The 25,529-nt window shown below is 43.1% G+C and overlaps 1 protein-coding gene across 1 annotated transcript; it reads left to right on the top strand.

The window, feature by feature from the left end:
- Nucleotides 1–205: 205 nt before the first annotated feature.
- Nucleotides 206–24,941, top strand: arhgap44a (Rho GTPase activating protein 44a; the record flags this gene model as incomplete). Its single annotated transcript, XM_079232622.1, has 22 exons — nt 206–258; nt 11,259–11,298; nt 12,283–12,387; nt 12,541–12,617; nt 12,778–12,889; nt 13,058–13,134; nt 13,277–13,391; nt 13,566–13,634; nt 13,796–13,877; nt 14,342–14,469; nt 15,136–15,247; nt 15,744–15,825; nt 16,007–16,087; nt 16,702–16,815; nt 16,909–17,000; nt 17,825–18,008; nt 18,831–18,848; nt 18,949–19,137; nt 20,265–20,777; nt 22,430–22,575; nt 22,666–23,061; nt 24,787–24,941. The coding sequence occupies 22 exons, from the start codon at nt 206–208 to the stop codon at nt 24,939–24,941; spliced, it is 2,940 nt and encodes a 979-aa protein (XP_079088748.1).
- Between the last annotated feature and the right edge of the window lie 588 nt (nt 24,942–25,529).

Here is a 25,529-nt window from a genome sequence, read left to right as displayed (position 1 = left end):
AGGGGAAAAATGTAGATGTTAAAATATCATTTCAAAATATGTAATCGTGGAGTAGCTTTTTCGGCGTTGGCAGTGAGCGATGAGGGGAAGGAAACTATGGCAGATCGGATTTTGTGTTGCGCCTCTGTGGAGCACGGACCGTTATATTGAGAGAAATAATGCGGAATATTTCCCCCTGTAGGTGTTAACGCAACAAAAATACAAGATGAAGAAGCAATTCAATCGGATGCGACAGCTCGCCAACCAAACAGTGGGAAGGTAAGCAAACCCTTTCTGTGCGCTATCCTCGCCGGGCCAAGGCAAAGGGAGGAGAACCCTCCTGCATGGCCCCAACTACATGTGAATCACCTACATGTAAATATCATTTATTTGAGATGTTATAAGGCTGAATATGTGGAATAGACAATGGTCAGTGCAGTCGTACTTATTCTAAGAAACAAAAGAACACCCCATGTGCATGTCGGTGCTTAATGTCCATTGGAAGAGGCTACCGCATAGGCAGCGTGTAGGCGCATTGCCCCAGTGCAACCTGCCCACGGAAACACATTAAATATACACCATCGCAGCACCACAGACCTTCACGGAGAGACGACCCCCTCTTTGAAGACAAGGCATCGCCCCCTGGAGTATGCAAAACATGCAATTGTGAAGTTACGGTGTGAGTTCATGTACCGTCCTGTCACAGAAACTGTCAATAGGTGAACGTGATGCAGACGGATGCGGTGCGGGGCTGCGACGTGCGGAAGAATGGAGAAAGAAAAAAAAAGGCGCAATGTTTTCATTACGCAGTAATATCAGCTGTGAGGAGGGAAGCACCTCCATAGGCGTGGGTTATGAAGTCCGTGCATTCCTGAAGGTCGTATTCCCCATCTGGCGTTTATCTAACATACTTTTAGTGAGAATAGTGGGATTATATTAGTAGCCTTCACAATGGGATGTTTGATCATGCCACTGTTGTTCCTGAAAACAGGTCCAACTGAGAGGTGTATGTGGGAGGATTTTCCATCACTCTCCTCTCAGTCTTCTCTGCCCTGCACTTGCCCTGCATCTAGCTGGTTCTGAAATCCCTTCCCACCTTCAGAAATAGATGCATTGTGACCTTTCACACCAGGCTTATGGGGTTTATCACTCTCTCCCACCCTGTTCGTTCACCTCACATGGAGGCAGAGCAGCTGGTGAAGCAACACCGGGCCAGAGGCTGTTCTCTGCTCCTGCCTACGGGTTAGGACCCGGAGGTGTGGGTCATTATTATCACAAGGCTGTTTGAGAGGCATGCACTCAGAGGGGAGGGGACACACCTTGCAGGCTCTGTTTGTGCTATCGCTGTCAGTTGGTTCAGGCTGCTCCAGTCTTTTTATAATTACTTCTGTGTGACTCATTAGTCTGTGTGGGTTTGATTCTGGATATGTGTGTGTGTGTGTGTGTGTGTGGGCATACAGGTTGTGGGCCTTCATGTGAGCAGAGGAGGCTGTGTTTCCTTGTGTGTGTGTTCATGCACTCCCCACATTTAGTGGTGTTGTGAGTGTAATATTCCTCTCACACTCTGCTGTTTTCTGAAGCTGTCTGTCTTAGAGCAGCAACAGTATACCTGCTGAGGTGGTCAGCCATACCACAACACTGCTAATGGTACCTACTGGGCTGTTCACAGCCAGTATTCTACTCCCAAGCCCTCTGCTGAGCTATGGATTGGGGCAAGAAGTAACATGTCAGACCCTCTGGTGACCTTGTGTCACATATTGGTTCTGTCTTACTGGGAGAGATGGAAATAGAGGAATAGCCAACGCTGTGCCATCTAGCAACCTGGGCCAGCAAGTGTAATGTCTGTGAATGAAGCCAGACCACACAAAGCTTTCTAACACTTCCTGGTCCTGCGCTTTATCCACTCGTGCTAAAATTACACACAATCAGAGTACCATAAGGTGCTCTGGAGGAATTTGTCCATTGAAAGTGTTTCAGGTTGTAACAAGGAAATAACAATCTGGATGACCGTTAAAGGTCAGCATGTTGTTCTTGTTTATTAACATCTTGCTTGTCGTGTATTTAAAAACTGTCACCGTCTTCTCTTTTAATAATTTGCGGGACTTAACAACGGTCTTATATCTGTGCCCTAAAGGTTGATAATGCCCGTTCGTAGTATCCCCTACAGTGGAAACATGTGTGAGCGTGTGTGTGTGTGTGTGTGTGTGTGTGTGTGTGTGTGTGTGTATGTGTGTGTGTGTGTGTGTGTGTGTGTGTGCATATATTACGTAGTGACAGTGTGATCCATGTGTCCTTGCACACACATGGTTGTGTTAGTGCAGGATCAGCGGGGTAGGGGTCAGACAAATGTGTGTATCAAGCATCCTGATGTCAACATTCACCAAACATATTTTGTTGTGTTATTCTACTCTTCCTGTCTTTACTTCACACAACACTTGAGCTTGTTTTCTTTCCGCTGGTTTGCCATTACAGCTGAGTTACAAGGCTCCAGTACGAATGTTACAGCGCAAAGATTAGATTAAATAAATTAGCATATAAGGAAACAGTCTGTTCATTAACGATTTCACCGATCATAGTTACAGTCTTGTATTCACTGAGGCTTCAGATGATACTATTCTGCTGACTCAAGCGTCACCCATCTTCCGAGTGGAATGGGGGTTACTCTGTAGGTTTGAGTATTTGACCTTCCTGAACCTCAGCGGTCTCAGTGGAGCCGCTAATACCGCTGACCAGTCCTCAGTCCTTTCAAAACAGCTCAACAAATCCACAAAAGAGGACTGTTCATGCTGGAGATTGTATGACTTTAATAACAATGATATGTGTTATGAGTGTGTCTTCAATAAGAGGTGAAAATACGCTTTTTTTACCAGTGGACTTTTATTCTACTCGCCTCCCTCTGGCATGTGTTTCTGTAATGGCGAGTCTCTCTGCATGGACAGTATGACCGTGAGTCTTTCTTATGTATGTCTTATATCTGATGGGCATTGAAGGTCTTCTTCAGTGGGGGGGTTGGCGATCAGGTGTGCTGTGTCAGCATCTTTCTGGATCTCTGAGGCTGCTGCTGCTGCTTGCCAGGGTGAGATCCACGTCATGTGATCGTCAACTTGACCAATCGCCTCTGTGGAGCAAGACTTCATACTGGAGGATGTGCAGCCATGCATACTCTATAGCTGAAATAAATGTATTATGGCACAGTGGGAGGGACAACAGAGTGTGACAGCCCTGAAGAGAGTCTTTGTGTGCATTTTGTTATCAAATTGTTTTTGTTTTTTTAACTACAGCCATTATTTTTGGTAGTTCAGCCCTATATTTCAGCTTTAATAGAGGCCTTAAGCATTCTCCTTGATGTTAAAATACATTTTTAGAAGTATTTGGGTCTTCAATATGCATTGTGAATTTTTTTTGATGGTCTCACACACACACGAAATAAGCCAGGAAAAGATAACTTTGCTCCAGCCAGCTCCCGCCCTTCATTTCTCTTGACCTATTTCTCTATTCCCAACTCACTGTCCTATCTAGGTCTAGGACAGCCTGGTAAAACGATTCCATGATACGAGTCTATAAGTCTGTCAGTGAATCTCAATCTTTAAATTGAACTTTTTTTGTCCTATTTATACTTGAAAAAGGGACAACTGTCTCTTAGGGATGCACCGATACGACTCAGATAGCTGGATCGGGTATCGGTGACAATGGAGCTGATCTATTTAATTGAATTCTATATGTAAATATTTTACACTGGAATTTAAATTCCTGTTTAAGTTGTAACCAATGTGTTGCTGCTTTTAAAAGGCTTGCACTTGCTCTGTAATGCATGTTAATTTTAAAGAGTTTTCGCCAAGTGGCTGGTGCACAATTGATTCTATGTATTTATTTGTTACATTGTGTTTTACAAAGGTAGAAAAGCAACGTTTAAGTCAAGCTGGATGCTTCCTAGTATCTGATCAGTAGTCGGTATCGGCCGATAAGCCCAGATAGAGGTATATAGGACTGAAAAAGTGCATCCCTACTGTCGCTAGCCCTAACCATCCACTCTGCATCAATCATCTGTGTAATGTTCACCAATACCACCAGTTCATAGTAAAGACATTCTTCCTGCTCATGCCTTTAGGCTTTACCTCACCACTCCATGACGCACTTAACAGAAAATGGCAGCCATTTGTGGGCTGGCACATGAGTTGAAGATGCTTTCTCTCGCCCACATTGTCTCACTCACCCTCTTTCTCTTCCCCTTCTGTCTGACAATGTGACGCTCTCATAGAAGTGTTTGTTTCCAAAGAAAGGATTTACACAAATGGCACATAGAACTAGGGAGAGGGACACAAGGCAAATATTAAAAATTGTGTTTGTGCAGGTTTGTGTATACTTCAGTGAGAAGTTTGAATGTTGACGTGCATGCACTTTGAATACTCTGCATGAGATACTAAATGTATCTCATATTAATCTTGAAGAAACAATTCTGTAAGCATAAATGATAACAGCCATGGCCGTTTTAACATTTAGCACAGCATTTGCACATGTGCACCTCTTGGCATGAATGTATGTTGCACTCTAAATGATCATAACAATTGACAGGTAACATGAGATGTAAGAGGCAACCCTGTTGAATGCCAATGCAGCATCTCCTCCTCTGTCTCTCCTCCTCCTCCTCCTCATCCTCCTCCTCCTTGTGGCCTTGATTTGCTGATGTGGCCTTCACAGGGCAGGTGATTCACTGCTCTTCTGGGTTCACTTTTGTATAGTTTCTGGCTGATCACATTGTTGAATATTCACTGGAAATCACAGTGTGAGTATTATATTTAACAAGTCAAGGCCCTTGTCATGGCATAAGTTTTATAGTTTTGAGGCATTAGTCATCAGCAATAAGGAATGCGTCATTTTGTGTGTTCTAGGTTGTACATCTTTATTTGAAGCAAGAGCTGTTGCTGCACTTGTATAGTGCCATTCAGGGAGTGTCAGAGGTCCGTGTTGATAACCCCCCAATAACCCATCAGTGCCTCTCAGAGACAGCATACTACACGATAGAGTTAGTGATAAAGAGCCATTGTCAGAGGACCATTTTGGCCATCAAAAGAGAGATGATGTAATATCGGACAGAAGCGCTGTTTCTCCCTCTCTGTGTCGCAGATTCAATCAAAAAAGTAACCTCTTAAAGAGCCCATGTTCAGGCAGCTCACTACAAATTCAGCACGAGTGTATGTTATGAGCACATGTGTCAGAAACAATACACTAACAGCTTTGGGGACGTCTGCTTGTCGCCAACAGACTCTCATTTGCACTTTGATTTTCTTTTTGTCCCTATTGACCTGCTGTATATTAAAAGTTGGTTCGATCACGACTGTGATGTGTTACGGGTGTCACGACTGTAGGTCAGTTGCTCATGATCTCATCTCCAACAGGAAGGGACCTCAGGGCCTGACTGACATGCAGCAAATGAATCAGATGCAATTCAAGTTGCGTATCACAATATCACAATCCTTTATTTCAATAACTTCAAGAGACATTGTCTTTGAAATAAACAGGATTATGGAAGCAAAACACAGGAGGGAGCAATATCTTTTCATAAAAAGATACATTTAGATAGATAGATAGATAGATAGATAGATAGATAGATAGATAGATAGATAGATAGATAGATAGATAGATAGATAGATAGATAGATAGATAGCAAGTTACAGAGTAAGCATACAATACTCAATATATACAATAAAATACAATAGCTGAGCATCATTTCTAGTGGTACATTCAGTTAGCTGCCATGTTATTCTAATACACAGCTCTAAGTGATAATATCTACAGTAGAGTGGCATTGTTGTTAGAAATAACTCAGTTCTGCAAAGGAGAAGGCGCCTCCCTATCATCATGCCCACTTCCTTCCGTTCAGGAATGCCAATAGACTCAAAACAGGAAGCACTAATCCACTAATAACAATATCCTGTTTTGTTTACCTCTCATTCTCAGAGTTTATTATTTTTCATTCAAAATCTTGCTCTTTAATGATAGAAGATGATTTTTCATCGTCCTTTTCTGTAGAATTAATTTGCTTTGGTTGCCTAGAAACGTTCATTTGGAAGTAGCTGTTTCATCACATTTACTTGGCTTTGACAACCCACATGTTACATGCAAAAATTAGGGAGAATATTTATTTTTAGAACTAGCCAAGAATGATGGCTTGTCACATGAATGTCATCTACGGCTCAACATGGATCTTTATTGCCTCTTTCTATTGTTCATTTGATGCTCTCTACTGGAGATTTAAAATCAGAGTTTAGGTGCAGTGCGTGTGTGTGTGTGTGTGTGTGTGTGTGTGTGTGTGTGCGTGTGTCTGTGTGTGTGTGTGTGTGTGTCTTTGTGTGTGTGTGTGTGTGTGTGTGTGTGTGTGTGTGTGTGTGTGCACATGCTCGGACAGATGCCAGGTGTAAAAACACAGTTAAGTCATAGTGTGCTTCTTGTGGAGATTATTCACCATGAATAAAGTTATTAGAGATAACTCACTGCTTGTGTTTCCACTGAAACATTGCTGAATGCTGCAGGCTCTCTCTCTCTCTCTCTCTCTCTCCTTCATTCCCTCTCTGGACATGTGTGTGCTTTGTGTGCGCGTGCATGTGCGTGCACGCTCGTGTGTGCACAGTCCTCTCACAGTTATTCTTGCATACTTAACAGAACTGTGACCTAGTTTGCTGGACAACTACAGTAAGTGGGTTTTTCTGTTTTAGTAACCTTGTGTCCCATCAGCCCTCCGCCTCGTCATTTGGGAGGAAACAGAGTGGGCCTCCAGATGCGTCTGCACGGCAAAGGTCTGAGGAAAGCAGTAAATGGAGAAATATTCAGAGAGCTGATAGCATGAACACTGCAGTGTGTTTTTGTATGTGTGTCTGTGTGTTTGTGGCTGACTGTGGATCTCATGCCATCACTCCAGGCCGCGTGGTGCCCTGCTGAGGCCCAGGGCCACCATTCTGCTCCACTACTCCCCCCTCGCAGCACAAGACCTAGCATCTAGCGCAGATCCTGCAGGGCCCAGAGTTAGCACTTCTGTTAGCCAGGCTAGCAGTGTGAGCAACCCAGAGCATGACCACTTTCTCTTTGTTCGGACGAATCAGATGGACCTGTGGACGGAAAGTGTTACGGCCAACAGTTGGCTAGCTGCCAAGGCGACAAGCTCAAGACTGTGGATGTTATGTTATTCACATGTTAATTATGTCAACATGGATTATTCATGCCTTCATAAACCATGCATGGTGCTGGGGGGCTTAGCATGAGGGGTTCCAACATTAACATATCTCTCGATAGAAGTATTTATTATACAACATGTGTTTGGATGGAATGTGCAGCTAGCTGATGTTTGGACGGACAACTGGGTATTTGGTGCACACATTTTCCTTCCAACTTTATGGACTTACAATGACTTGGAATGTCTAAGGTCCCTGGGAAAATATGCACAGTAAAATGACATGTGTCTTTGGCCAGCTGTGAATACAAAACCCCAGATAGTTCAGACTCTCCTTCTACTTATCAGCACTTTGTTAATGTCACCAGAGGTGAAGAAGGAGTTATTAAAATTGTAGACCATGTGCCTGTGTGCATATTATCTCAACTAATTCGTCTTCCTCAAGTTGTCCATGTTTTGCATTCCAGAGACTTATATTTCTTGCTATTTCAAAGAAAGCACAATTTTGTTAGCTTTTCAAATTACATTATATGTGTTAGTCTGAAAGATTATTGTACATTTCAGCATTTAACCTGTGTTAATTATTGTGTGTATGCATGTGACTGTGCGTGTGTGTCTGTGCGTGTGCATGTTTCTATTGAGTCATCAGCAGCTCCAGGTAAAGGAATGCCTGCAAAGTGGCAGATGGCTGGCATAACCCTGGCAAAGTCTTCCTCTTTCTCCGTGAGCGCACCGCCCACACGGCTGCCAACTCTCCCACGTGTTTACTTTCCTCCCATGGCTCATTCTGCACATTATTTGCTGAGAGGAATTTCACTCCTCACCTCCAAAATCTCCTGCGAGTTAGCTTTACATCGGGTTGTAGAGCAACTCTTGTACACATTTTAATATATTCCAGCCTATGCATTCTTATTTGGTCTCTGTGCCTTCGCAGGCAATTGAATTGACTAGTTGTGTTTTTTACCCAACTTTTCAGTGTCCACTGTATTCACAAGTCACGCCTTTGAGAAAAGCACTCTCACACAAACTCTCCCAGGAGATAAACCCTCCCTAATATTGAAACTTTCATATGCAGCTGTCATATTCTTAAGAACGTTTGATGATTGAGTTTGTCAGAAGAGCTCCAGACATCCAAGCCAGAGAGTTTTACAGGTTGTCCACGGATCTCTGTCAAACATCGCTAACAGAGGATCTTCTCCACGTCCCTGTCACTGCTGAAGCTCCTTCCCTATCTCTGCTGTTGACCCTTATTAGGGTCCCTCAGCCGCCAGAGTCTCCCAAGGGATACTTCAGCTAGTTAGTGTGAGGGCACGTAGACTTTGTTGAGCTCACAGCTGCATTGCAGACATCAGTGCTACACACTCACTGGTATACTGTGGTATACATGTGACAGTCTTGCCCGCAAGGTCTTTTATGGAACATTGAGTTTCAGAGATCTGTGGCTGTTGGAATGTCGCAGCAAAACAGTCTCATTTTGGTGCAATGCTTGGGTTATTTTGGTCCCCCTTTTGTCATGTAATCAGCAATCTGCGATCACACTTATCCTTCCAAATCATGCCAGAAACTTCTCCCTCTACAACATTCTCCCTTTCACTCATACACACACACACACACACACACACACACACACACACACACACACACACACACACACACACACACACACACACATTTACCTCAGTGAGCAGAGCCGTTTTTCAACAGGCCGATGGTGATAAGCTCCATTGGTACATGGTTTGACCCAGTTCCCATGGTTTCATGCCCACGAGAGCTATGATTCTAATAAGTGGCATCATTAAAGCTCAGCTTTCTGTTGACTACGTACACAATTACATGTCAACATTAAACAGACACACATCAGTCCATTCCTTTTCTGACATTTTTAGACAGATTTCCTTTCTTTTTTCCCCTTCAACACAATTGCACTGGGTTTGACAGAATGATAAGGCATCCCACATGAAAAGAGTATTGTAGTTATGTGCTACGGATGTGTTTTTTGTCTGACTGATAAATAATAGAGCACATGCCAAGGTCTTTTTCATTCTCTTGGTCAACAGTGAGATGATTTAAGATTTGGTTTTCTCACAAATGAGACTAAAAAAAGCTATTATCCACTGTTGGCATTGGCATGGTTGGGGCACAATAGCAGGAAGAGGTCGGGCAGACAGGAAGGGGAAGCGCTGGGAGAAAGTGTGCACCACTGGGTGGCTGCTGGGGGTCGGCAGGTCTGGTTTTGACACATTTTTAAGAGGTCGGCTCCCTTGTTAGTCAAGAGCCCTTTTGAGCAGGAAGTACATGTTATCCTCCACTCAGATGAGGTCATCCTGATAGGTCATTGTTGCTTTATATATATATGCTTTGTTGGTGTCCAAGTGTGTTTAAAGGAATTCTGAAAAACAACCAAAATAAATGTAGGTATACTGACAATTTGCCGATTCAATCTTTTCTGGAATGATTAATAAAAGGCATTGAGCTCTGTTGGGAATCCTTGCACAAAAAGGGCTAAAGTCTTCAAATATAAGCTGTCTGAACTGAGCTGACACCATGTATTTATGATATCCAATGGTCTGCTCTTTTCTGAGCTCATGGCTCTTTCAGTACTCTGGATGAGTAGTTTTATCTGCTTCAACGGTAGTGCAGCTCTGCCCTTTCCTTCACTCTTTGGCCAAGTCCCCAGTCTTCTGGTTTCACAGTGGGATGTGATGCTCCTCAGTGGGAACTGGCATATTTGAATCAGTGGCCTTGTCAGTGGCTGTCCTGCTTGTTTTGCTCACCCTCATGCGAGTTTACAACATGACTAGTTTGCCTGATAATTAATGTGTTCCTCTCACGGATTGTCTAAGATCATGACTGAGAGCGTCAGCCACTCAAGTGCATGTACTCACGTGCACACTCACACATGCTCCAAAGGGACAGGTGCATCGATGTGGCCCACCCATTTTGGAGCACTGCCACATTGATGATGTGCAAAAATTCAGTGAATGAGTCAACATCCAATGCAATACAGCTGGGACTTTATTTCACAACTGTGAAACATTTAGGCATAGACACGCCAATATTTGGATAGAGTGCCTCAAATGTGCTGATAAAAAGATTTTTGTTATGGAACATTTTCACACATTATCCAGTTATATTATTTCAGTTTCCTCCCATGTGTGTCACAGAAGAGGCCAGTCCATAGTAGCAGAGGAGGCTGCTCCTCTTTTTGAGGGGCAAGAGGGAAATCAAAATATAAAAAGCAAGACATATTTTTCCAATAAAGCATGACCAAATCTCAGTATCAACTACAAATATTTGTTCTCACCTCTTTGTAAAACAGATCACGATTCAAATTCTGATTAAAATGCTTCAACAGCGACACCTGATGTTAATCAGTTATTGGCCAAATTGCCTGAGGGATGACTTCCTTCCTGCATCATTACCAATCAACAACCATATCATAATGTTGATATTGTGATGGTCCAATGCAGATTTTTAAAATTCTAACTTGCCACAAAACAACTCAGCACTGAATGTAAGTGAGTGTGACCAACCGGCAGTAAAGCAACTGGATTCATACATTTCTTTCACACCAAGAAGTTCTGGCAAGATATTTGCAGATTTGTGATTAATAATATCTTTAAAGACTTTACATTATTATGGGAAACTGGTGTTTTGTTTGTTCCCAACCAATAAATTGCAGACAAATACTGTTTTATAATACATTTGATAATGATGATGAGAAATATAAAATACATAAATTAAAAACGTATGTTGTTATTTCCCTGATGGATGTTGAGCAATATGGGAAACTTCTTTCTAATTCAACTAACAAAAAGGCATTTCATATTTGTATGTTTTATAATTTATTTTTGTAGTGTGATAAAACCTCTGACTGGTGTGTCATAATAACACTTTTTTTTAAAAGCCTATGACGATAATAGGACACAGGTACATCAGATGTCTGAGGAGCATGTTTTCTGCTCTGATGTTAGTAATACAAATAATCCTTAATAGTCACCATCACAGGCTGTTTTGATGAGTGACCTGATAGAGGACATATTCAAGTTAAACCACTGTGACTGATGTAGTCTTCCCTGGATACTCTAACCCTTATACACTTTTGTCTTTACAGGGCAGAGAAAACAGAGGTGTTAAGCGAGGACCTTCTACAGGTGAGTCAAGTGTGTGTGTGTGTGTGTGTGTGTGTGTGTGTGTGTGTGTGTGTGTGTGTGTGTGTGTGTGCATGTGTGTGCATGTGTTTAAGCAGGGAGGGAGGGTGATCACAACACCTGTGAACACCAGGTGCTTGATGTGATGATGCATGGTCTATTAGCAGTAAGTGATGTCAGTGCTCATGCTGTGTTTCAATGAACAGGTGTAATTATGATGGCTGTGTTTGTCCATGATGGAGATCATTGGCTGCAATGTTTTTATCTTGTGGCCCCTTAAAGTGAAACAAGTCTCATCTCAGGTTGCATGTGTCTGTATGCAGTTCAACTAAAGAGTGATTCGCAGGTTGTTTTATTTGTAATCATTTTAGAAGTTCTCCAGTATGGAAGAGAAAGTCTGACACTGAACAGGTTTCATGGGCACACTAAGGCTGGGCTTGCCACTCATGGTTATGCTCATTATTCAATATCAATGATACATTATTTAAGTTAATCAATCGTCTGACATAGTGATATATGCCCATCAAAAATTAAATTGTCATTTTTAACTACAATTGGCTTGAAGAGACTAACTTTTGCAGACTACCAATCTGTACCACAAATACAGTAGCAGGTGCTGATTAATGCTGCTGCAAGCAGATGAAAGATGTCATGTGGAACAGAACAAAATGAAACAAAACCACATGATTGGTTGATGCTACTCGAGGTACTGGAGTGCTAAAAAAAAGTTGAGACCATGACTAAACCCACACCCTTCATGCAGCAACATGTGTCAGGTGTCAGTTTGAAGCTTCACAGCATCAGCTTCCACTCAAAATGCCTTGAATTGTGTTGTGCCTGTGCTATAACATGGGTGCATGTGTTGGTATCTGATGGTTTGGTTGGTTTCTGATGTGTGTGTGTGTGTGTGTGTGTGTGTGTGTGTGTGTGTGTGTGTGTGTGTGTGTGTGTGTGTGTGTGTGTGTGTGTGTGTGTGTGTGTGTTCAGGTGGAGAAGCGTCTGGATCTGGTCAAGCAGGTGACACACAGCACTCACAAGAAGCTGACTGCCTGCCTGCAGGGTCAGCAGGGGACTGATATAGAGAAGAGATCTGTCAAGTCACCTTCTGTGAGTACTGGCGTCCATCATCGTCTCAGACACTGAATACTGATGCAAACTGATCGGATGTGTGATGATGCAACATTATTCATCGTCTTGTATGATTCTCACAAACGCTCTATTCATGTTATTTCTCTCTACTAACAGAAAAAACTACCGCTCACTATCTTGGCACAATGTATGGTAGAAGGGGCGGCAGTGTTGGGGGATGATTCTCTCCTCGGGTAAGTCACTGAAGTGCACAGGCCTTTGCTCACACACTTCCCTGGAGTCATCTTTAATTATTGATCAAGCTATTTAATTATTCTCTGTCCTCATTACCCTTGTCTGCATTTTAATTGTATTTGATTGCTTCTGACTTTGTGTTTGGCTGTCACAAAACAGGAAGATGCTGCAGCTGTGTGGGGAGACAGAAGAGAAGTTGGCCCAGGAGCTCGTCCAATTTGAGTTCCAGATAGAGAGAGATGTGGTGGAGCCTCTATATGTGCTGGCTGAGGTGAGCAATTAAGACAAAGCACCTCCTTGACAAGACTGACACACTCTCACTTTTTTATTTCTAACTATTAAAGGATTACAAAGAGAATGTGTTCCTTATTTACCTAAAAAGTGCTGCACTTGTATTCCCTGAGCTGACTTTAATCATGCAAGACATCTTCTTTTGTAGGTGGACATTCCCAACATCCAAAAACAGAGGAAGCACTTAGCGAAACTTGTATTGGACATGGACTCCGCTAGAACAAGGTGACGACCGCATTTAAAAGCCAGGCTGCAACCTTCTCTTGTTCATTTATATGTTTTTAATAAAGGCTCAGGTTTGAAATGTTTGTGCAGGAAGTATGACATATCCAATGCAGCGGCCATTTGTTTTACTTCATGCCCATAGATATCAGCAGTCGTCCAAGTCATCCAGTCACCCGAGCACGCTGCAGCCCGGTGCCAAGTCCGAGTCCCTCAGAGAGGAGATGGAGGAGGCAGCCAATCGGATGGAGATTTGTCGGGTGAGTCACCAATAAGAGCCACTCAGATCTTCCCTCCTCCAGATCCTTTGCCCTCCGTTTGATATAAAACCATTCTGCATGTATCAAATACAAATTGACCAAATTGCCAGGGTGATATTACAGTAGGTCTGGATTATTTCTTATGAGATGGTTGCTCTCTGTTCTCTGTTTCAGGATCAATTGTCAGCAGATATGTACAGTTTTGTGGCCAAAGAAATAGACTATGCAAATTACTTTCAGACAGTAAGTATATTTTGTCATCAAAGTTGCAATCCCAATGCAAGCAATGCTATTTCTTTTCAAAAAGCAAATATGTGTTTTCCATATTAACATTGTAGAGTATCTAATAACAAAAACAGCATTACATGATACACACTTTGTTTTAATCTGTTCTCCTTCTACAGCTGATAGAAACACAGGCAGAATATCACAGGAAGTCATTAGAGATTCTTCAAAATATCCTGCCCCAGATTAAAGCTCACCAAGGTGAGTCGTGTGTGTGTGTGTGTGTGTGTGTGTGTGTGTTCGCGTGTGTGTGTGTGTGTGTGTGTGTGTGTGAGTGTGTGGAAATATGCTCCATTTCTGCACCTAAAGCAATATGATGATGAGATGGAATGGAGTTAATAGCCCTGACATGTCACATAACGATCTCATTAGGTTATAATTATCCACCTCCATATTTGTGCTACCGGCTAGTTAACGGGTGATGAACCAAACAGTGAGCTTAACATCACATGTTCCTCGTAAAATACTAGAAATAGAGATGTGGCACCACGAAAACATGGAACTGTAATCTAATCTTGAATGTCACAGTTTGGATATAATTGATGACTGTTGTTTTCAAACTTTATATTCAGTCATTGATCTGAAGTCGTTTAGGAGAAGATGCTGTGAAGGTCAAAGGTTTGTTTGTGTCTGAGTGTGCTTCAAGCTGCTGTCTTGTGTTGCAGAGGCGTGGGTGGAGAAGCCGTCGTTTGGCAAGTCTCTGGAGGATCACCTGAATATTAGTGGCAGAGAGATTGCCTTCCCCATCGAAGCATGTGTCACAATGCTGTTAGAGTGTGGCATGCAAGAAGAGGTAGAGGGCACACACACAGACACAACACTTAGGAATTTTAGGTGTGAGATAATATGCTTATTTTGGTCATCTTTATTCACACTTGAGTCAATGCCATGAAAGACACTCCTGGTGCTTAAACTTAATTCCGATCCTTGTGTTTAGAAGATAACATTGCAACCACTTACATATGTATGCACCTTCACATACAAATATGTATTTGATATCCCTAATTTACAGAAATGATGACCATCTCAAAGCATGGAGCTGATGTTACTTCCCATATTCAGTTAATAGTTTAAACTTTACTTTATCCTTCCTTATCAGACTGGAAAGACTAAAACTCAAATTAACTTAAAGTGAGAAAGAAGATAAAAGACAAGGAGCAATATCTTTGCCTCAGAAAACATGGCTCTGAGATTGAGGTCACTGATCATCTTTACAATGTTTTTTTGTGGCAATTAGGTCAATTCAAATTTCACGGCATGTTTTAGAAAATGGTTCACAGTAATATACATTATTATATACATTAATGGACAAAAACATGTAAAGCCACCAGTTTTTCCTTTGCTATTTATCATCAACCAGTGTCAAGTGCACAACTAGAGAGGCTATTACTTCTGTACAGCATCATGTTAGATGTGATAATTACACATGATTATGTGTTCACTGTGTGTGTGGCTGCAGGGCCTCTTCAGAGTGGCTCCGTCAGCTTCCAAGCTGAAGAAGCTGAAAGCATCCCTGGACTGTGGAGTTTTGGATGTGCAGGAGTACTCCTCCGACCCACACGCCATCGCAGGTGAACAACACCCACACAAAACGCCTTGTGCAAAGCTCATTTCCATAACAACCCTACACTGTCATTGTAAGTCAGGAAAACTGTAAAATACATATATGTTATGTATAGGCAATTATTTTGACTGAGCATCTGCTAGTTCTTTATGATGGGGAAAGGTCATTTCCACTGCACAAGTGCAAATCAGTTTTCTGATTGGACCTGGTTGGTGGAAAATGTGGTTCTTCATCAGGCGAGCATTGTGCAGTCTTCATCAGCTCTGCCCTCAGTGCTCTTTTCCTGAAGGCTTTCTGTTCTGATATTGCTGTGCATTTCACACATTAGCATAAAATCTGTGTTGAGCGATATGAATCTGGCAGCTGCAGCTAGCTGCAAGGGCCTGCTGGAGGGGAGTGGAAATATGGGACATGGCCTCGCCAGTACTCTGAAGAGAGAAAACAACTCTCCTGTCCTAAAAGCAAACCATTTTTTACCCTCTCCCTGTTTTTCTCACCCAAAGGGGCTCTAAAATCATACCTCCGTGAGCTCCCCGAGCCACTGATGACCACTGAACTTTATGATGAATGGATTCAGGCCTCAAAGTGAGTTTCTGTTTTCTTCTTAAATGCATTTTCTTCAATAATGCCATCGGCCTTGATGAAAAACTGAAAATAGTCCAAAGTCTCTATAAAGTGGGTCTTAACTGCCAAAATGAATAATGGTGACATTTATCAAGAAATGGAGCAACAGTAAGCCACAATGTTTTTTGTTTTATTTCTCCAGCACGCAAGATATGGACAAGAGACTACAAGCATTATTGGCCGTGTGTGAAAAACTCCCCACAGACAACTTGAACAATCTCAGGTCAGTCGCTTTCCCCCATTTGCTGTCCTATCGTTTGCATATACCACGTTCTAGTATTGCTCTAATGCTGTAAAAAGAAAAAAAGAAAGACACTCGGGGAATGCTGACCAGCTTCTAAGGCTTTTGAGGCTCCACGAGTGAAAAATAATGTAGTGTGTAGTGTTTCACTTACGTTCATGAAAACACGGGCAGTATTTTTTTTATATTTCTGCTGACAACCAAACCCAAAACATAACTTTGAAAGAGAACCAACCTGCACCACCTACAGGCAAGAGAAATACCCGCAGCAGCAGGTTTGAAATGCAGATGCTTCTGAGATGTTTTACAGCTGTAGTAATCAGTATTACAGTTGCTTGTAGAAGATGATATCAACATGTTTACATCTGCAGGTTTAAACTGCGCCTGCTATTACTTTACTTACAGTAGGTGGCAAAGGTTTTGATGTGTACAGCTATAATGATAATGTGTTAAAATAATGAGAATTATTATTAATTAATCATGACAGTCATTAACTCTGTAGATGTATAGATGTGCGTGGCTGCACAAGTCTTAACATCTCTGACTAAAAGAAAGAAATAAGTTATGAAATGTTCTCCTCAATATAAATCCCACAGATATCTAACCAAATTCTTAGCCAAGCTAAGCGACTACCAAGACTCAAACAAGATGACACCTGGTAACATGGCCATTGTTCTCGGCCCGAACTTGCTCTGGACACACACTGAACCGTATGTATATATTTTTTTTTTTAACGCAACTACCTTAATTAAACTTATCACATAATAATCATACTGCAGTTCAAGTCTTTCTTTTCTTTCCAGGAACATGACAGAGATGATGACCACCTTGTCCCTACAGATTGTTGGCATCATTGAGCCCATTATCCAGCATGCTGACTGGTTCTTCCCTGGAGGTGGGGATCACATACTATGTATGTAATATTGTAGTCAGGCTGGGCGACCATATCCATTTTATTGATCTTCAATAAATTGTATAATGGGATTTTTTATATATATATATATATATATATATATATATATATATATATATATATATATATATAACTGGCAATATATATAGTAGGGTATGCCCCACAATTTTGCCAGTTTTGACTAAATTAATCTATCAAAGCTACTTTTGCTCAGCCTTATATAAATTAGATGATACCTTGCAATTGTTCTTCTTCATGGTTGTCAGTTCACATAAAAGTTCAAAAGAAAAACAACCACACAAACACCAAAATACACCATGAAGCCATATAACACACCAGCTGTAACACAACACACACACACATGAAGGATAATAAACTGTTCATGGATGCTGTACACATCATGGTGTTGAGCACAATGCATTCGAAGCTGCAGCATCAAGTAACACCGACAGCAGGTCATGCTGTTGCACGTCTCAAGTACAGTGTGGAGTTACAATCAGATGTAGACCAGCAATGACCTAGTTAAATTCTTGTTCATATGCTGTTACTCTGTGGAGTAAAATGCAATAAAGCTAGTTACCTTTATAAATAAGCATTACATTATAAACCATTAAAATACTGCATTTGATACAAAGGAAAAAAGTTTATATCAGAATTGTATCTGGGTAGATACTGTAACTCCTATTCTTTAAAGTGGTAGAGACCAAACAGACCAACACATACACATGCAAACACCACTGTGAGCATCAGCATGCAGAACACCATCATTATACAGTATGATGATGGTGTGTATGCTCCTCCCCCAGAGATTGAATTCAACTTGACAGGCAGCTACGGCAGCCCGATCCACACCAACCACAACTCCAACTACAGCTCCATGCCCTCGCCGGACATGGACCAATCGGATCGCAAGCAGCAGCACGACCAGAGCCGACGCCCACTGAGCGTCGCCACTGACAACATGATGCTGGAGTTTTACAAGAAGGATGGGTATGATGCCGAGTACATCCTTCTGCTGCCCACATCTCACTTTCTCACTCTCTTTTCTCTCTCGTTCCACCCACGCCTCCTCTCAGGATATCTCAATCTGATATTTAATAATTATTATTATTTGAGTGCATGCACATTAAAATGTATTATAATACATTAAAGTATCGGCAAATCCTGTAACCTAAAGTTTTGCTCTACAACCTTTGCACATACGACTCCTATTATCAGGATTATTTAGGACAAGATAAGCCTCTCATTTGAATATATGCCTTGAGTGGCATTGTCTCTATGGCAACGGGTCTCTGATGAATATTTCTCCAGTATTATCTTCCCATCCTCCCACATCCAGCTCCTCCTTCGCAGTCTGGCTAGCACGTCACCTGGCCTGAGTCATTCATCCAGCTGGTGGAAAATCACTGGCAGAATTAGAACCGATACTTTCACCAAAATACCCCAATCAAACTAAGGAAAAGGCAGTATTATAAACAGTGATCTAAATCTCCTGCATCCCATAATCAGCAACTATCTATAGGCGGGAGATAGAACATAGCTTTTATCTGTTTAGAGTAATTAGCAGCTTACGATAAAGCGTCTGATGGTTTGTTTGTCTTTCAGATCAAACCGGTTTAATTAGAAAAAACAAGTCTTTATTTGGCGCTCAGTAGATATTCGCACCTCTGGAACGTCTCTTCTGCTCCCCCTGCCACTGTGGATCTCATCTCCATCATATACAGAGTACTGAGTGGTTAAGTCTGGTGTTGTGAACCAAGTCTGCATTCTGACCTCATATCCCCTTTGCCTCTCTTCCCCTTACTAACGCAGCATTAGGAAGATACAAAGGTACTGTATCGTGCCCTTTTCCCCCACTTCTTTCCCTACCACCCCCACTCATCTCTTTCTTCATCAACATAAATGATTATGGATATGTGTCTGTCTCCAGTATGGGCGTCCGGGTTATGGATACCTCCTGGGTGTCTCGAAAGGGTTCAGCCACGCTGACGCGCAAGACCTCCTCCACGCCTCCAGGCATGCAAGGCCCCGGCTCTCCCGCGGACACACTGATCCCAGAGCAGCCCTTAGAATTTGCCATTTCCCCGTCCACGACACCGCCACCTGGAGAACGGGTCTGGTGAGTCACAGTGGACGCGCTGTCCCCGCTCTTCCTCACGCATCCTCTCCTGTTCATTTTTGTTGTCATCGCCATCGTCATCATCAACTTTCTCAGCTCTGTGTGATCAAGATCGTTGGCTGTTTTAATCATACTATTATTTTGCAACTCTTCATGTCTCGTTCTGTTTTTATTACGATTTTTCACACTCACATTTCTTCAGTTCTCCCTCGTTGTTTGTCAGGTTCACGCCTGTCATTGTGGGTACATATTTTCAAAAGGATGATGACATTTTTAGAGTCTAATTCTAAAGGGATGTAGTTCAAATACTGTTTGGAAGTTTTGTTTCTTTACATGGCACTAAGCTTCAATCTGCAAGTCCTTTGCGCGCATGCTAATATTTCCAATATCCCATTGTTGTGGCTTGGCTTTCTTAGCTTTGGTCGTGAATTATTTCCTTTTCTTTTTGACACTCTCTGACATTTTTTGGTATGATTATCATAGTTAAACACATGAATAATTGCCTCATGGTCGCTGCCTCTGCCTGTGTGGCAGACAATATATAATATGGCTTGTGGCTTGGCTGGCTTTCCCCTCCTCTCCTGTGGCTCTTTCAGCCAATGAAAGGGTTTTGTGTCTGTTTCACACTGTCCTGGGCTGACTGCAGGACCTGCAATGCAAACAAGTCATAAACTGAAGGATACGGGCGGATAGGGTTTCCATATGCTGCAGAGAGGAGATATTCAGTCATCAGTTCAGCTTGATAATATTGTAGACTTCAGACCGGCACTTTGGCTCCAGAGACAGATCCTCACAGCTCCATGCAGTGTGCAGACACAAGGTGATCACAGAGGAAGTCCTACACACTGTATTCTTTTCCTTTGGCGACAAAACTTTATTTTCCTTTGCTGTTTCTTTGTGCTTGTCTTTGTATTTGCACTAAGCTGACTGTGTGCTAAGCTTGGTGCCCACCGCCCACCCTAAAATGCAATTTTTTTTCTATTTTTTCTTCTGCTTTTGGCTACGGACCAACTAACACACTAACACCCTAATCATCAAAACAGCTTATCCTATATCGCTCCGATGCGTCTCCCTGTTCAGTCACTAGAGCTGTTTTTTTGTGCTGTCTATTCTCTTAATATCTACAGCTCTGACAACGTGTCGCCCAATCGGCCGGACACCTCTCACGCCCACCCACCCCCAGGGGAGGATCGGCCACCCCCCCCTTACCCCATCTCCTCGTGCCACACTGCCCCCCACCTCTTCTATCCCAAACCCCCACCCTGCGCTCGCCCCGTGGCACCGGGTCCAGAGTCCCAGCCCCCCGCCTCTCCCCCGCCCCCGCTGCGCTGGTCTGGCTTCACTCCCCCAGCCCCACCCCCTACCTCCTCCTCTTCCTCCTCCTCCTCGTCACTCGACATCAATTCGAACCCCAAGCCCAGCTGTCTGCATTTCCCCAAGCACAGCCCGCCTGGTGACATGTCGCATGCTCCCCCACCAGACACTGGTGCTTCTCCACTTTACATCAAAACCTCCTTGGTACTAGCCCGCCATGACCAGGCACTTGGCAACCCCCCTAGCCTCCCTTCGTCCGCGCCCCCACCCCCGCCGTGGGCTGCCTGTCCATGTGCCCGAGAGAGAGGACCCCCCAGGCTGACTAGGTAAATACAACACACCCACGGCCACGATGGATGCATCACAAAGTGGCATCTGTATCTCTCCTCTCCTCTATAGTTCGCTGGCTCATATTTTCTTTTTGCTTTTTTTTTCTCTCCTCCCCCTTCAAATTACATCCCTCAGATTCTGTAACATTCAGGTTGTCCAGGGTTGCCTCTCATGGGGTTGCCTAGCAACAAAGGATGTTACCGGCTTATATAGCACTCAGTTTCATACTGGTGTTGACTAGACGATAAATACATGGACAATGCTGCATATGGCGATCAAAAAGCATATGAATGTATTTATTCTACAGCAGCATTTTTTTTTCTAACCAGCAGAGGGAAAACATTTTTAGGTTTTAAGGTTAGTAATGTAGAACCGTGTTTGCAATTATGTTCTGTTGAGCGACAGTATTGAATATCTTCATGCAGTTTACGCATCTTCCAGCTTGACCCAAAGTGCAGAGTTTGTGTGGAGTGACTGTGTGTTTCCTGACTCATGTGTCTGTGGTGTTACAACCACGCTGGACGGTGTGAATCATTTCAGCAAATAACAGAACAGCGATAAGAACAAGCACGCCTGATACTGCGCCCTCTTTTCCCATTCAGATGGATTCTTTTTGGGGAAAGACTGCTCAAAGGGACTACAGTTAATAAGATATCTTGTCATCAAAATTGTGACTACCGTACTGCAGGAGCGGTGCTCTCTGTGGGTCTTGGATCGTTTTGCAACCATACCTGTCCATATTTTTGAGTATATCACATTAAATACAGATAAACTTATATCTTACAGGGAGAAGAAGCTTTCATGTGACTTGTTTCTATTTGTTGCAGGATACAGATACATCTTGTTGAACTGAGTGGCATTTTTGTCAGTGAATCAAGTGTGAAATATTTTGAGTCCAGTTGAGATCCCAGCTGGACTGTAGTTGAGTCTCTCAACATCAATATATCATATTATATTTTTTCTAGATCATTATAAGCCCCTGTATCTATGGAGAAGAAAGGCATTTAAAGTTTGTATTGTTAATATATATATATATATATATATATATATATATATATATATATATATATATATATATATATATATATATATATGTATGAATATAACAGTAATGGTGAAATGCTCATCTGTTTTGTCAGGCAGTCTGAGAGACACGCCAATGCCATCTAACTTCTTTTTTTGAGTAAAAAAAAGAATCCCTGATTAGTCGATGACATTTTCATTAAAGAAAAAGACAAAATCTTTGCAAATGCAACAACACTCATCTTTTCATCTTTGTTGTAGTTGTATGGCCTTATGTGCTAATGTATACCATTTGTGTCTAAAACTGTTAATTAACAGGTGTTTCAAAAGATGTGAAACCATTTTCTCGCTCAACACTTGCCTCACCTTGATGTAGCCTTGCTTGACACAAGATCTGGATTTGAGAAAACTTAGTAATATTGGTAACAGTGTACTTACATATAGTGAAATGCTCATAATGATGATGACAATGATGATGATGACAATGATGATGATGACGATGATGATGATAATGGTGGTTGTGGTAGTGGTTGTTGTGGCACAGAGGTAATGTACGTGAAATGCTGTTCACAAACCTATTGAGTCTGCTGCTGTTCACACACTAATGTTTTTCTGTCTTTTTCAGTTCATTGAAGAGCAAAGAGCTCTCCCCTATAATCGGACACAAAGGCATCCAGGTTGCAGGTCCAACTGTCCCCCCCAGCTGTAGTCCTCAGAGCAGCAGCCACTCCCTCCACTCTACAGAGCACAGTCCACACACCCTGCGCAAAGGTCAGCACATCTCTCAATCTGAGCGGGCTCTCTTCCGTTTAAATGTATTTCCATCATTAACACTAATGTAACTGCGTTGTATGTTTCCAGGCTCCAAGAAGTTGGCCCCTGTGCCTCCCAGGGTCCCTTACAGCCAGTCTTGCGGGATGTCCGACCAGTCCACAGGTCAGCCGTCACCGGTCAGCCTGTCCCCCACACCTCCTAGCACCCCCTCCCCTTATGGACTGGCCTGCCCTCCGGGGCAAGTGCCCCCATCCTCCCCTGGGCAGACCCCGTTGGGGGCGCCCCACTCCCTTTCGTCCCCACCCTCCCTGACCGGAACGCTCACCAAGTCGCGGCCCGCCCCTAAGCCCAGGCAGAGACCCAGCCTGCCCCCTCCTCAGCCGCCCACAGCCCCACTGGGGTTCACTGGCCCGGCCCCAGTTCCCCAGCCCCTGGAGCAGGGCCTCCTGGATGGACTGTCTCCCGGGGAGAGCATGTCTACAGGTAAACATCAGCCCTTGGCAACAACACCCCCTCCGCCACCACAGGTGGGGCTGCAGCGGCCCTCTCTCAGACTCGCTGTGGCTCTGTCCAATGGAGACGGTGGACGAGTGTAGGACTCTGTAGGACTTGTCACTGTAGATAAAAAAAGATACCTTTCCCCTTTATTGACTGTTCTCAAAACAAATGTCCCAAACGAATGTCTGAATTAATAAAAGTTGCCTTTTAGACACAGATGCCTGAGAATTATGTAAATATTAGCATTTTTGTGCTACCGTAGTGAGCAAGTCTCCTTGACCTATGTATTCATTGCTTGTGTTATGTGATGATGTTTCTGGGTAATGTGTGGAAACATCAGAGAAGCATAGCTCGTCCTGCTTGTATGGAAGTTGCCATTAGATTCATCATGTGCTCTCTGTTTATCTGTGTTACCCAGACCCCCACTCGGCAGAGGTAGGTCAGAGGCTTACACACCAGTCCTATCTCTCTTCTCTGCGTAGCAGGCACGGAAACCTAGCCAGACAAACCCCACATTATAGCTGCAGTATGATGTCTGATGATGAGGTGTTCTGTCATTATATACCAATCATTCTGTCACTTTGCAATATTTATCATTCTCTTGTCCCCCCTGCTACGATTGTGTACCTTGCAGCTGTGTGAGGCCAGGGATTCAGTGTGGGCTAAGTGTGAGGGGGACTTTTAGGGTAAGCCAGACCGTCCCCGCCCCATGCGCTCCATCTCACTGCCTGGCCTCGTGCTGTGGCTGCCTCTGGGGTCTCCTGTAGCCTGCCTCAACCATACAGACCTGTAGCGCTCAATCAGAAAATGTGTCCTATTCCCTCTTAGCAGGTTGGCATTATTGACTCTTTGCATGGTGTTGTAGTTCAACCGATAATGCATGGCTTAAGGACTTCCCAGAGTGCACCACACTGCGCTCACATTGCAGACGCCGTCGCTTACAAAGGTCCATCTTAAAGCCCCCTACTTTTCGTTCCGAGCCCTATGCCAGCAAACATCCCCCTCTAACGTGCCTGCCACCGGTATCGGGGGGCAACAGGTAACCCCCTCTGCTCCTTTGGCAGGTTCATCGCTTTTTATAACCTCTGCTCCCTTTTACTACACTGCCACGCTCCATCTCATTCCTACACAGGAGTAGTCGTCAGTCTCTGCTTTCAGTAAATGCAGCAGCACAGTAGGATATATTTAGAGCAAATACTGTATCCGTTCCTCATGAGATCGATGCCATCGTTACTTCAAGCCCACTTGGTGTCTTGGTGCCATTTTTCCACAGAGTCCCACACACATCATGTTGCCTCTGTGTTGGTTTACCTGGCCATTGTTGTAAACGTGTACAGTAAGGTGTCATTGTGCAGTCATTTTGACCTGTTATTGTATTTTATCTGACTAAATATTTGTTGTTGTTGTCTCAAAAGACACAAGAAGCTGTGACATACCACACTAGTCTTGAAAACATCCCTGTGTAGAATGTGAAGCACAAATATTCTAGTGATTATTTAAACCAGGACAGACGTCATATGCCACTTCCCATGAGTTCAGACTCAAAAAGATTAATATTATTTCTGCTCTCTTCCGTTTTTTACACCTCATTATCATCATCATATGCCCTCTCCTCCTCCTCCTCCTCCTCCTCCTCCTCCTCTTGCTCATCATCACCATTTCCACCATTCTGCTCATCATACTCACCTCTCCCACCATGCTCACCATTAGATATCTTCAATTATGAAATCCCCTCCATCAATGTCAATCTGGACAGCCTCATCGATGAGTTCAGCGGTGTCCCTTGCAGGAGGTCCATGGCAGTGACAGACTCTCCAGAGGGGGACGCTGTGCCTGAGGAGGAGCCACAGAGCACCACTCTATGACCTATGACCCTAAGGCATCACAGCTTACCAGCACCCCTGTGGCTGTACATACTCTTAACTGTCGCCACCAAGGCCTGATGGAAACACCAATTGGCCTCACCAAAAACCCACCTGAAACCAGAACTCGAACACATCTGCTACAGGCTGCAAAGAAACTAATCTTACAATTGCTCGCTAGTACATAAATGTGACTACAAAAAAAACACCAAAATGCCATAGTTGAGGAACAGTTGCCTTTAGGAGGAAAGACTGGAATATAAATGAGTATTACATTGAGATGTTTTGTTTTTTTGCTTTGCTTTTGTTCATCTTTGTTGTTTGATGGAGTGGTCTGTATTTCTGTGAGATTTCCAATTTATTTTTGCCTTATTGGAACATGCAATCAAATTGCAATATGATATTCACAAGTTGTGCAACTTTTGGTAAGGGAAACTCAGAGCCTGACATTGTTCGGAGCAAAGCCCATCCTCAGGGTGAACCAGAGAGACAGAGAGTAGTCTTGTTATATTACTCACAGGGTATTCAAGCTTTGTGCACATTAGGAAAATGCTGAGCCGTAGAGACAGGTTTTGCATGCAGGATGAAACG

Source organism: Taurulus bubalis (genome assembly GCF_910589615.1).
Source record: "Taurulus bubalis genome assembly, chromosome: 17".
Classification (NCBI taxonomy): domain Eukaryota; kingdom Metazoa; phylum Chordata; class Actinopteri; order Perciformes; family Cottidae; genus Taurulus; species Taurulus bubalis.
The sequence above is the reverse complement of the archived record's forward strand: the minus strand, read 5'-3'. Positions and strand labels throughout refer to the sequence as shown.